This window comes from Hyla sarda, chromosome 1 (assembly GCF_029499605.1).
Source record: "Hyla sarda isolate aHylSar1 chromosome 1, aHylSar1.hap1, whole genome shotgun sequence".
NCBI classification, from domain to species: domain Eukaryota; kingdom Metazoa; phylum Chordata; class Amphibia; order Anura; family Hylidae; genus Hyla; species Hyla sarda.
The window spans coordinates 14,137,683-14,150,624 of record NC_079189.1 but is presented as its reverse complement, the minus strand read 5'-3'; the positions used below and the strand labels follow the sequence as shown (position 1 = coordinate 14,150,624).

Below are 12,942 nucleotides of genomic sequence, written 5' to 3'. Positions count from 1 at the left end.
TCGTATCCACTAGCAACGGCTCACCTCTCTGGCTGCTGAAGATGCTGAAGATAGGCGAGGTACAAGGGAGTAGGCAGAAGCAAGGTCGGACGTAGCAGAAGGTCGGGGGCAGGCGGCAAGGATCGTAGTCAGGGGCAACGGCAGGAGGTCAGGAACACGGACTAGGAACAGACAAGGGAACGCTTTCACTGGCACTAAGGCAACAAGATCCGGCAAGGGAGCGCAGGGGAAGCGACCAGACATAGGGAAGTGCACAGGTGGGAGCCAATTAAGCTAATTGGGAAGACTGGGCCAGGCACCAACATTGGTGCACTGGCCCTTTAAATCGCAGAGACCCGGCGCGCGCGCGCCCTAGGGAGCGGGGCCGCGCGCGCCGGGACAGGACCGAGGGAGAGCGAGTCAGGTACGGGGGCCGGGGTGCGCATCGCGAGCGGGCGCTATCCGCATCGCGAATCGCATCCCGGCTGAAGGCGGGACCGCAGCGCACCCGGTCAGTGGATCTGACCGGGGCGCTGCAACAACGAAGATGAGGCGAGCGCTCCGGGGAGGAACGGGGACCCGGAGCGCTCGGCGTAACAATTCCTGGAACAAAATAACATTAATGCTTATGCAGAATTATAAAACTACATCCCTTTCCCTTATCCCCTTACATCCTTCCCTTCAATCCCCTGGTTGGACTTGATGGACGTATGTCTTTTTTCAACCATACTAACTATGTAACTATGTAACTAAAATGTGTGTTTCCCCCCAAATTTCTCATTTTTGCAAGGGTAAAGAGCAGAAAATACCCACCAAATTTGTAACCCCATCTCTTCTGAGTATGGAGGTACCCCATAAGTTGACCTGAAGTGCACTACGGGCGAACTACAATGCTCAGAAGAGAAGGAGTCATATTTGGCTTTTTGGGAGCAAATTTTGCTCGGGGGCATGTCGCATTTAGGAAGCCCCTATGGTGCCCGGACAGCAAAATAACCCCCCATAGCATACCATTTTGGAAATTAGACCCCTTGAGGAACTTAACAAGGGGTACAGCGAGCATTTACCCCCCACTGGTGTCTGTCAGATCTTTGGAACAGTGGGCTGTACAAAATTTTTTATTTGCACAGCCCATTGTTCCAAAGATCTGTCAGACACCAGTGGGGTGTAAATTCTCACTGCACCCCTCATTACATTTCGTGAGGGGTGTAGTTTCCGAAATGGGGTCACATGTGGGGTTTTGTTTTTTTTGCGTTTGTCAAAACCGCTGTAACAATCAGCCACCTCTGTGCAAATCACCTCAAATGTACATGGTGCACTCTCCCTTCTGGGCCTTGTTGTGCGACCCCAGAGCACTTTACGACCACATATGGGGTATCTCCGTAGACAGGAGAAACTGCATTACAAATTTTGGGGGGCTTTTTTCCCTTTTACCTCTTGTCAAAATGAAAAGTATAGGGCAACACCAGCATGTTAGTGTAAATTTTTTTTTTTTACACCAACATGCTGGTGTAGACCTCAACTTCCCCTTTTCATAAGGGGTGAAAGGAGAAAAAGCCCCCCAAAATGTGTTAGGCAATTTCTCCCGAGTACGGCGATACCCCATATGTGGCCCTAAACTGTTGCCTTGAAATACGACAGGGCTCCGAAGTGAGAGAGCGCCATGCGCATTTGAGGCCTGAATTAGGGATTTGCATAGGGGTGGACATAGGGGTATTCTACGCCAGCGATTCCCAAACAGGGTGCCTCCAGCTGTTGCAAAACTCCCAGCATGCTTGGACAGTCAACGGCTGTCCGGCAATACTGGGAGTTGTTGTTTTACAACAGCTGGAGGCTCCATTTTGGAAACAGTGGCGTACCAGACGTTTTTCATTTTTATTGGGGAGGGGGGCTGTGTAGGGGTATGTGTATATGTAGTGTTTTTTACTTTTTATTTTATTTTGAGTTAGTGTAGTGTAGTGTAGTGTTTTTAGGGTACAGTCACACAGGCGGGGATTACAGCGAGTTTCCCGCTGCGAGTTTGAGCTCCCGCGCAATATTTGCTGCATCGCAAACTTGCAGCCTGATACTCACTGTAAGCCCCCTGCCCATGTGAATGTATCCTGTACATTCACAGGGGGGGGGGGGGGCTCAAGCTGGTGCAAAACGACTACTTCCAGCATGCACAGTCTATCATTGCATGCTGGCAGTTATAGTTTTGCAACAGCTGGAGGCACACGGGTTGGGAAACACTGAGTTAGGAAACAGACAATGTTTCCCAACCAGTGTGCCTCCAGTTGTTGCAAAACCACAACTCCCATCATGCCCAGGCAGCCGAAGGGCATATTGGGAGTAGTGCTTACGTAACAGCTGGAGGAAAACAGTTTGGGGACCACTGTGTAGTGGTGTCCAAGCTGCAGCCCTCCAGATGTTGCAAAACTACAACTCCCAGTATGCCAAAACTGTCCAGGCATGCTGGGAGTTGTAGTTCTGCAACATCTGAAGGGCCAGATGTTACAGAACTACAACTCCCAGCATGCCTGGACAGTAAGGGCATGCTGAGGATGTGTAGTTTTGCAACATCTGGAAGGGCACAGTGGTCTCAAATGTGGACCTCCAGATGTTGCAAAACTGCAACTCCCAGCATGCCCAGACGCCAAGGGCTGTCTGGGCATGCTGGGAGTTGTAGTTTACAGGGTCCCATTACAGCAATGCATGTCGCTTTACGGCGACGTGCATTGCTGTAAAGGGCCCGATCGCGACTGAAGATCCACTCACCTGTCGCCGCTGCCGCCGTCTCTGCCGCCGGGATCCGGGTCTTCAGGGACGAGGTAAGTACCGGGGCCGTTCCCCAGCACTCCCCCGTCCCCTGCCGCGTCCTCCGGTCTTCCTCCCGTCCTCTCCGGACTTCCAGGGGCCGGGCAGGGTGGGAGGAAGTAACCGCCCCCCCCCCCCCCTGCGATTGGTCGGTTAACTAACCGACGGATCGCAGGGTATAGGAGGAGGTGGCAAGCTCCTATACATTAGCATGGTCCTGGCTGTCTGTGACAGCCGGGATCATGCAAAATTACCGGGCGGTCGGGTCCCAGAGACCCGATCAGCCCGGTATCGCCGCAGATCGCAAGGGCGATTTCCCTTGCGATTTGCGGCGATCGCCGACATGCGGGGCCTACATGGCCCCCCTCAGCGTTTGCCCTGGATGCCTGCTGAAGCATTTCAGCAGGCATCCGCTTCCGATCTCTGCCCGGGGCGCTGCAGAGACCGGAGAAACACCAGGACGTACTAGTACGTCCTGGGTCCTTAAAGCCCAGGGTGCCAGGACGTTCTTGTACGTCCTGGGTCCTTAAGGGGTTAAAGGTCTTCTCAGGAGGAGGAAGAAATGTCACTGTCTTATGTTGAGCCAGCTGTCGGTGGATTCCTCATCATCTAAAGTTACATGGCATGGTGAAATGTTTTTCCTAGATGGTTTTTACCATTATCTCTGGCCTTGCTCCACCCCCCCCCCCCCCCTCTTACCTCCTCCTGGTGCTAAAAGTCTTCCTCAACACCGCCTTATTTGCAACATTTCAACACGGTGGAACTAAACATTACACATGTTGGACCGCCTGTACCTGCAGCGCAAAGTAGTGACATACTTCTTAAAGCAGCAGACAGATTGAGAAATGAAGTTAAGCATCTACCTGGCAGCAATATGGATATTCCAAGTGATAGGGCATTTAGCAGTCTGCAATAATAGCACACCATTAACACTAATCAATGCTTTTCTATGGAACAATACAATGATTACACGTAACATTCTATTATGGAGACTTAAAAACAGTGAATAAAATGTCAAAACTAAAGTTAATAAATGGGAATAAACCCCTTACCCTAATAAAAGTTTGAATTACCCCATTTCCCAATTTCTATATAAAATTATGTAAACAAAAATAAACAAGAACATATGTGATGTTGCCACATACATAAATGTCCATACTATTAAAATACAATGTTATTTAACTCCTTAAGGCCACAGGGTGTACCTGAACGCCATGCGCCTGCTTCCCCTCTATTACGTCGGTTCAGGAGATGACCCCGTGTCACAGCGGCTCACACATCCCATATATAGAAAAATTAAAAAGTTATATGGGTCAGAAGAGGAAAATTGTAATAATACAAATTTTTGTACAAAAAGTTATAATTTTTTTTACAGAAGTAAAACAAAATCAAACCTTTATAAGCTGGGTATCATTTTAATCGTATGGACAGAATAAAGATAAGGTGTCATTTTTACAAAAAAGTGGACTGGGCCGAAAAGGAAACCACCAAAAATTTTAAATGTTTTTTTTTTTTTTTTCAATGGTGTAAACATATAAACATATCAAGGCAAAGAATTGCAGATTTTTGGTTACTTCATTTACAAAAAAAAAAATGTATAAAAAGTGACGGTACGTCACAAGCTCCCGGGGCTGTCTCCAGTGTTCGGAACAGTTTGTTCCAAATGCTGAGCAGCCCTTTAAGCTCAGATATGTATGGTGTTATATTAATAAGGTGCCAGGGTCCTTCAGTACATTTACGGTATTTGACAATTTCATAACCTGAAGTCATAGTTTGCAGAGAATCTCTTTATGGAAAGTAGTTTTTCTATTCAGATTCCGTAGGCCATTTGACCTGTGATTGACTTCACCTAATCCTTCTCTTTTAAAGATAAAGCATTTTGTTAAAAGAATAAATTTCTTGGATAACACTGCTGACAGGATTTCCTTCACCGAGGAAAGACGCCTGGACTCCAAATTTACTTTACAAATGCTGAACTTGGTAACTGATGGGACAACTGCATTATTTTTTTACACCGGAAACTATTTCACTACAGGTGACCAACAGTTCCACATTCCTAACAAAAACATAATATGGAAAAATGGCATAGTGAGTATTTCCTTTTTAACCCAAGTTTATTTGTTTTATGTTCAGAGGCGTATATAAAAGAAATGGGCCCCATAGTAAAGATCGGAATGGGACTCTTATTACGGACGTCTAAAAAGTTCTGTTGTTTATTCTTTATTGTTTTCCATGACCCTTAAGTCACTACTACCACTCCTTTATTTCCTGAAAATGTCGTTTAGGCAGTAGTAAATAGAATGGGAACTACAAGGGCTGGGACCCCTTTTTAACCTCCATAGCAGAAGCGTGGTCTGTCCTTGTTCATACTAAAACACTGTTTAAACTATATTAGTGGTGGGGAATTAAATTTTTATTTTTTTTTTGAATAAAGTACCTACCTTACATGTGTATTAATTATCACCAGAAAACTAAATTTTCATGTCAAAGCTCTGTGAAGTTCAGTAGATTTAATACTGCCATAGCTTTCTGGAATTTGAATTACAATGTACAGGGCTACAGAATGCACAATTGCCCTGTGGTAGACATTTATTTTTGGAGATCTTAAAAAAATAATAATAAATCAATAAAAATAAAGTACCTATATGTGTCAATATTATCACCCAAAAACCCCACCAGCTCAAAAATAGTTATTTTTAATTTTCATGTTGTTAGTTCTTTGCAGTTTAGTAGTTTTCCTATTGCCAGAGTTTGCTGTTAATTTGATTACAATGTAATGGTGGTAAGCAGTAGGACCAGGCTGTGTGTACCTGGTCCTACTGACTTAAGTCCTCCTATTCCAATCTCTTGGTGTGATTCTGAGCGGTGGGGCACTGTGGCCGCAGGAAGTACACGACACACATTTACAACAGGGGGAGAAGTCATCAACGCAGCCATGCGTTGGACACAAGTGGATACGCACAGCATGTCTATGTTTTCTCTAACTCTTCATAATGAGTTTTGCTGTGCTATGGATGCCAGAAGCAGTAAAATAAGGATAAGTGACTAAAAGTTTTTAGAAGTACATATAACAGACAGAGGGCTGTGCTCTGTGGGATTGCACAGCATTAGCAGGACCCACAATGGGAGTGCACAGGATTAACAGGACCTGCAGCGGTAGAGCACAGGATTAGGGGGACCCACAACGGGAGTGCACAGGATTAGCAGGACCTGCAGCGGGAGTGCACAGGATTAGTAGGACCCGCAGTGGGAGTGCACAGGATTAGCAGGACCCACAGCGGGAGTGCACAGGATTAGTGTTGAGCGGCATAGGCCATATTCGAATTCGCGAATATTCGCGAATATATGGACGAATATTCGTCATATATTCGCGAATATTCGCTTATTCGTTATCTCCTAGTTTTATTTTCGCATATGCGAAAATTCGCGTATGCGAAAATTAACATGTGGAAATTTGCATATACAAAATTAGCATGTGCGAAAATGCGCATATGCGAATTTTCGCATATGCGAATTTTTGCACGCCAGTCTCACACAGTAGTATTAGAGCCTTCTTTACACCACACAAGCTGGAAGCAGAGAGGGGAGATCACTGTGATGTGTACTGTGAAGAAAAAAAAAAAAAAAAAAACGAATATTCGTAATTACGAATATATAGCGCTATATTCGCGAAATTCGCGAATTCGCGAATATGCGATATTCGCGAATAATATTCGAATTGCGAATATTCGCGAGCAACACTACACAGGATTAGCAGGACCCGCAGTGGGAGTGCACAGGATTAGCAAGACCCGCAGCGGGAGTGCACAGGATTAGCAGGACCCGCAAGTATAGTGTGTGAGCGCCTGCAACAAACCTATTACCCATGAATCCCAATCCTGATACAGTCCTCTACTCTACACATCTCTGACACAATCACTTCCCTTATGTAATCTTTGATCCTCATAATACCTTCCCTTGTCCACTCCTCGCACAGATGTCTTCATGATTTCTCCCATGCTCTCCCCATACTTTTGATTTTACTATCCCAACAAATCAGACGCTCACCCACCACCATAACCTTCAAAAGCAACTTAAAAACCCATCTCTTTAGAATAGCACACAACAAACAATAACCCTGATACCACTGTACTGCTCTATGATCAGTGGCATCTCTAACCCACTGTCTCCCATCCCACATCCGGTAGCTTGTTAGCCCTCATGGGCACGGACCTTTCTCCTCTTTTCCAGTCTATCATCTACTTCATTCATGTTTACTGTACTTGCTTTTGTGATATGTTATGTATTTTAACCACTTCTCTTATGTATAACACCCTGGAACTAATTATGTCCTACACGTTATGATGTCAACTAATAGTAAATTGACCCTAACCCATCCCCATTTCATCTACATTCCCATGTAAGTCTATGGCACTTTTTGTACCTTACTCTACAAACTCTACTCTGCATATCTTGGTGAGTGTGTTGGTCCAGCTTTCAAGCCACACCACTTCCGCAACCCATGGCCATCGCAACCACATGCCTTTAATTTTTGTCCCTTTTTTGTTTTAGCTCAAGGCCGGAAATAAAATTTTTGCCCCAAAACACCCACATCATGGGTCCTTTATCCACACTCTCTTCATCACAGCTCAGCCCCACCTTAATCCACAAGCTCTGCATCTTCAGTTGAATGAGGATGGGACATGTGGTCGGAATATGCGGATGGGATATGAGGACATGATTTGTGTTCCATATATGAGAGCAGGATATAAGGTTGGGATATATGGACATGATATGAGAACGGTATATAAGGATGGGGTAAGAGGACAGAATATGAACACAGGATATGAGGTCATAATATAAGGGGGAGATATGAGGAAGGGATATGAGGACAATATGTCAAAAGACAAGAGCGTCATTGTTGCTTTTCCTCTCCCACAATGTTTAGGTAAGAAGACCAGACAATGTGGGGTACTATGCTAGTAAAAAAATCAATCAATCAATAAATAATAATAAAAATAATAAATAATTACATTTTAATAAATCAGAGATCTTATTCCATCGCTGTTTATGCGGAAACAGCTTCATTTAAAAATAAATATAAGGGTCACAAAGCAACATTGGGTTAGCACCACTCTGACACATTCACCATGGACTACTCCACCCAGCATAATACTCATCATCACCCTTAGTAACACATTGTGACAACAAAGATTCCCGAGTCTCCTGGTTCACAGTTCTGTCGCTGCGTTCCATTTTAGGTATCCCTTTCTAGAAAATCTAGTGCATGTTTCCATGAAGAATCCGATGTAGGACAGGTGTAGACTCTTTGGGGGGAGATTTATCAAAACCTGTCCAGAGGAAAAGTTGCCCAGTTGTCCATAGCAACCAATCAGATCGCTTCTTTCAAAAAAAAAAAAAAAGACCTCTGAAAAATGAATGAAGCGATCTGATTGGTTGCTATGGGCAACTCCAACTTTTTCTTTGTGCAGGTTTTGATAAATCTCCCCTCTGTGTTTGTGTTAGTTACCCCCAAGTATTTCTTGTATAGTGTGCAAACAGTTATTATTCCAAGCATGAAAACCCCAGTGTTGCCTGCTACTTTACTTACGGTAAATAGGAAATTATGTAATAGGAAACAGAATCTTCCTCTATACCATGATGCCTACAGATAGGATTCAATTTTCATAGTGACAGATTCCCTCTAAGTTCTCTAAGAAAGTATAAAAGCATTTCTGTACTGTGTGCGGACTGTGTGCTTTATTCCAACTTTTTTAATTCAATGCACTAATAATAATTTACTTAATGTACAAGATGCCGCAGTCTCGGTGTAATGATCCGTGTTCTCCAGGATACAGAAAAGCTCCTAATGGAGGATATCACATCTGCTGCTATGACTGTGTGCCGTGTTCTGAGGGAGAAATGTCCAATATAACAGGTAAAGTTATATAATACATCAGATAACCCTGTATGAGAGTATAAAATCTGTGTACCTAAAGATACAAAGTGTAACCTACATTCACTGGCCACTTTATTAAGTGCACCTTGCTAGTCACAGGTTGGACCCCCTTTTGCCTTCATTTTCTTTTGTATGGTAATCTTATAAGGGTATAATGCTCTTCACAATGGAAAATGTATATTATAAATAAACTGTGTGGTTTTAAAGTGAAAACCGGAGGTATAAAATGATGTATTTCATGTATGAATTAAAAGGCATGTACTTTAGGCATGTGCACACTCCATGTATTGTCTATAGGTGCAATAGAGATACACGGGTACAGCAAGGGGACCCTTTTCTAGAGATTGTGGGTTTCAGCAGTCTTGATCAGACACATATCCTATCCTGTAGAAGTGTTGGGATACCCCTATAAGAAGCACTGCTTCACACAGCTGGAAGAAGAACTATAAATCCCAGAAGATCTTAAAGGTCTGCAGCAGTTATCAAGTAAAACCTGGTCAGAACATTTTTCCCCATTTTCAATTTTTATACTAAATTATGTATTGTAATTTGTGAGGAGATATCCATTAGCAATGAACAAATGTTTGAAAAATTTGACTTGCTGGGCTTGCCAAACTCTTGTAAAATGTTCAGTTCTGGCATTTTTTTGAGGATCATGAGTTGTATATGTGTACGCCTGGCTGAAAGTAACTGCCCACTTTAGTGATGGCGGACAGCGTACAACAGGAGGTGGCAAACCTATAGTAGTCAGCGCACAACAGAAGGTGGCAGATGGGTGGTACTATAACTATTGTTTCCAACATACAGCAGAGGTGACTGGCTGGTAATATCCAGCATACAGCAAGAGGTGGCGGTCTTTTAATATCAAGCATACAGCAGAAGGTGGCAGGCTGGTGGAAGCCAGTGTACATCAGGAGGTTAAAATATTTAGGTTTTTGGGATTTATCAAGGCCTAGTGGAAGGTAGGATCAGCAAGGGTGAAGGCTGACTAGGGGGCCATTTGTAGAATCCAGCATATAGCAGGTGGAGATGGACAGGTAAGAGTGGCAGTATCTAGCGTACAGCAGGCATTTTTAAAATCTAGGTTTTTCAAGGCCTAGCTGAAGGTAGCTTCAGCAAAGGATATGGCGGACTAGAGGGATTTGTACAGCAGGTGAAGAAGGACTGTTAAAGGTGTAGTATTCAGTGTTCAGCAGGAGGTTTAAAAATGTTAGTTTTTCACATTGATCAAGGCCTAGCTGAAAATCACAGCAGCAAGGATGAGGCCAGACTAGAGGGATTAATAGTAACCAGCATACAACAGGAGGTTTAAAATTTTAGGGTATTCAAATTTTCAAGGCCTAGCTGAAAGTAGCAGCAGCAAGGGTGATAGCGGACTAGAGGACCATATAGTGTTCAGCCTACAGTAGGAGGTTAATAAAACATTTACAGGCCTGGTTTAAAGTAGTAGTAGCAAGAGGGAGACTGTAGTAGTCGGTGGGCAACAGGAGGATTGAAGTGGCCAACCCTCTGCACCACATGATTGTGCACACTAGGGACTAGTGGTAGCTGTTGCCAGAACTACAGGCCTTCATCCTCCTTAATGTCCTTTATTTTTGTATTCATAATTTGGTAAGTTGGAATTTTTTTTCCCTCTAAATTATTATTACAATTGTTTATCTTATATTTTTCTGAAGAAAGATCCATATCTTTTTTGGCATGTCAACTTACAATTTAACTTGTAAAGTAGAGGCATGGTGGCACAGTTCATGTGGACAGAGATCTAAGCAACAATTTCATAAAGCCTTGGAGGCACAGGCATCCTTTATCTTGTTTTTTTGTGTGTCTTTGCCCCATTTGCTAATGGTTTCTCCGGGATCTCTCTTGGTTGAGTGACAGGAAATGTACTCGGTCAGGTTTTTCTGTGGCTCTGTACCAAAATTGATAGTCATAATTTCCACCAGATATGTACATACAGGCCCTCATTTACTAAGAAAATCGGGTTGTAAGTTTATGTTGCTTTCTTACCCGACTGCTTTTTTCCCCTGGTATTTATTATTATGTTGCATCCTGTTTGTCGCACTGGGTTTTGTTGGTTTTGGTTTCCAACTCCTCTGATCTGTCGGGAAAAAATCCACAACAATTCAACAAATTCTGGTTGGAAACCTTTATAAATATGTGGGAAAGCTCAGAAATGTCAGGTTACGCCCCTTTTTCGGGTTTGGGAGAATCCACATCGGGTCCGTCGGGAAAAAATGTCGCATCGTGTCGCAGACTGGTGCACGATGTCTACGACAAAAGAGGTCGGGTTTAGAATAGTAAATGAGGGCCACAGTGAGAAAACAGAAAGTCAGGAAGAGAATTCAACTAAACAGAAAACCCATCTCCTTGTCTGGGTTCACACAACGTAAAATTTTTGATGCATATTGTATTTTACACACGAAAATCCATTTTTGCTTATTACTTCTGCATTTTCACGCAGAAATTTACGCAGTGTAAACCCAGCATAATAGTAAATCTATTAAATAGCAAAATCTATTATGTTGCAAAATAGTCAAAGTGTACAATTTTATGAAAAATTATAATCGTGCAGAACTGTATAAAAATAGTCCTTTTTCTAAATGACTTTGATTTTGAATTTGATGCTGGAGGTGATGCAGCACCCCTTTTTCCCATTCCCTCTCACTTGCAACTGTGAATTAGGAGACGGAGCTTTATACTCTATCTCCATAGAACCCATCCTCAATAGAAAGAATCTTTGTCTCCTAATGCACAGTTGCAAGCTGTGGGGAACTGGGAAAATGGATGCTAGGTCAAGGTATTCCAGCGTCACATTCAAAATCAAAGTGATGTAGAAAAATGTTCCTATGGCATTGTTCCAAATAAACATTTCTTGTCATATTTGGGTAACAATTCCTTCTTTCTGTTTGCGATTTGCTAGCATCATAGATATTTCTTTTCTAATTTATTATTCAAGATTTTACTATTTTTTCTTTACAGACAGTGAAATCTGCCAGAGATGTCCTGATGATGGATGGCCTGATAAGAAGAAAGTAAAATGTGTCCCTAAAACATATACATTTCTTTCCTATGAGGATGATATTGTGACCATTTGTATATTCACTTCTTTATTATTATCTGCTGTAACCATTATTATACTAGGAATCTTCATTTATCACTGGGACTCTCCCATTGTGAGGGCCAATAACCGGACTGTGAGCTTCATCCTCCTGGTCTCCATCTTGTTAAGCTTCCTCTGTGTCTTCTTGTTTCTTGGTCGTCCTGTGGATATAACCTGTATGCTGAGACAGACTGTATTTGGGATATTCTTCTCTATCTCTGTATCTTCTGTGCTCTCCAAAACTCTCACAGTCTGCATTGCCTTCAAAGCCACAAAACCTGGAAGCGTCTGGAGGAAGCTGATCGGTGTGAAGACATCTTCTTATGTGGTGGGGATTTGCTCCTCAATCCAAGTTCTCATTTGTGTTTCTTGGATGTCTGTTTCTCCTCCATATCAGGAGTTTGACATGACTACCTATACAGATCAGATCCTTATTCAATGCAATGAAGGGTCAGATATCTGGTTCTACTCCATGTTGGGTTATCTGGGGTTCCTGGCAGCGGTGAGCTTTGTTCTGGCTTTCATGGTGAGGACATTACCTGATATCTATAATGAAGCCAAGTACATCACCTTCAGCATGCTGGTGTTCTGCAGTGTCTGGATTACCATGATCCCGGCTTATCTGAGCACCAGAGGGAAATACATGGTGGCTATGGAGATATTTGCTATACTGGCCTCTAGTGCTGGGTTATTAGGCTGTATATTTTTACCTAAATGTTATGTGATAATGATAAAGTGTGATATAAATATCAGAAGAAACTGCTAACAATATAGTTTCTAAATTATTCTCGTTCCTATATGCCGTGGTGCCTTAAAGGGGTACTCCGCTGCTCAGCCTTTGGAACAAACTGTTCCGAACACTGGAGCCAGTGCCGGGAGCTTGTGACGTCATAGCTCGGCCCCCTCATGATGTCAAGCCCTGCCCCCTAAATGTAAGTCTATGGGAGGGGGAGGGGCTATGACGTCACAAGCTCCCGGCGCCGGCTCCAGCATTCGGAACAGTTTGTTCCAAACGCTGAGCAGCGGAAAACCCCTTTAAGTGTCTGTGAACCAAACATAGGAGATGCGCCCACTTCATAGGCAGTGAGTGACAGCTAATATCAGCCAGGCACTCACCACTAATTGCAGGCAT

The 12,942-nt window shown here is 43.4% G+C and overlaps 1 protein-coding gene across 1 annotated transcript in view; it reads left to right on the top strand.

Moving 5' to 3' along the window:
- The window catches only part of LOC130312355 (vomeronasal type-2 receptor 26-like), a 67,234-nt gene extending 54,597 nt beyond the window's left edge, over positions 1 to 12,637 (top strand). The window contains exons 3-5 of the mRNA XM_056552573.1: positions 4,642 to 4,860; positions 8,566 to 8,689; positions 11,690 to 12,637. Coding sequence (XP_056408548.1) covers positions 4,741 to 4,860; positions 8,566 to 8,689; positions 11,690 to 12,576 — 1,131 coding nt within the window. The 5' untranslated portion in view covers positions 4,642 to 4,740 and the 3' untranslated portion in view covers positions 12,577 to 12,637. The remainder of the gene's footprint in view (positions 1 to 4,641; positions 4,861 to 8,565; positions 8,690 to 11,689) is intronic.
- Positions 12,638 to 12,942: the final 305 nt, after the last annotated feature.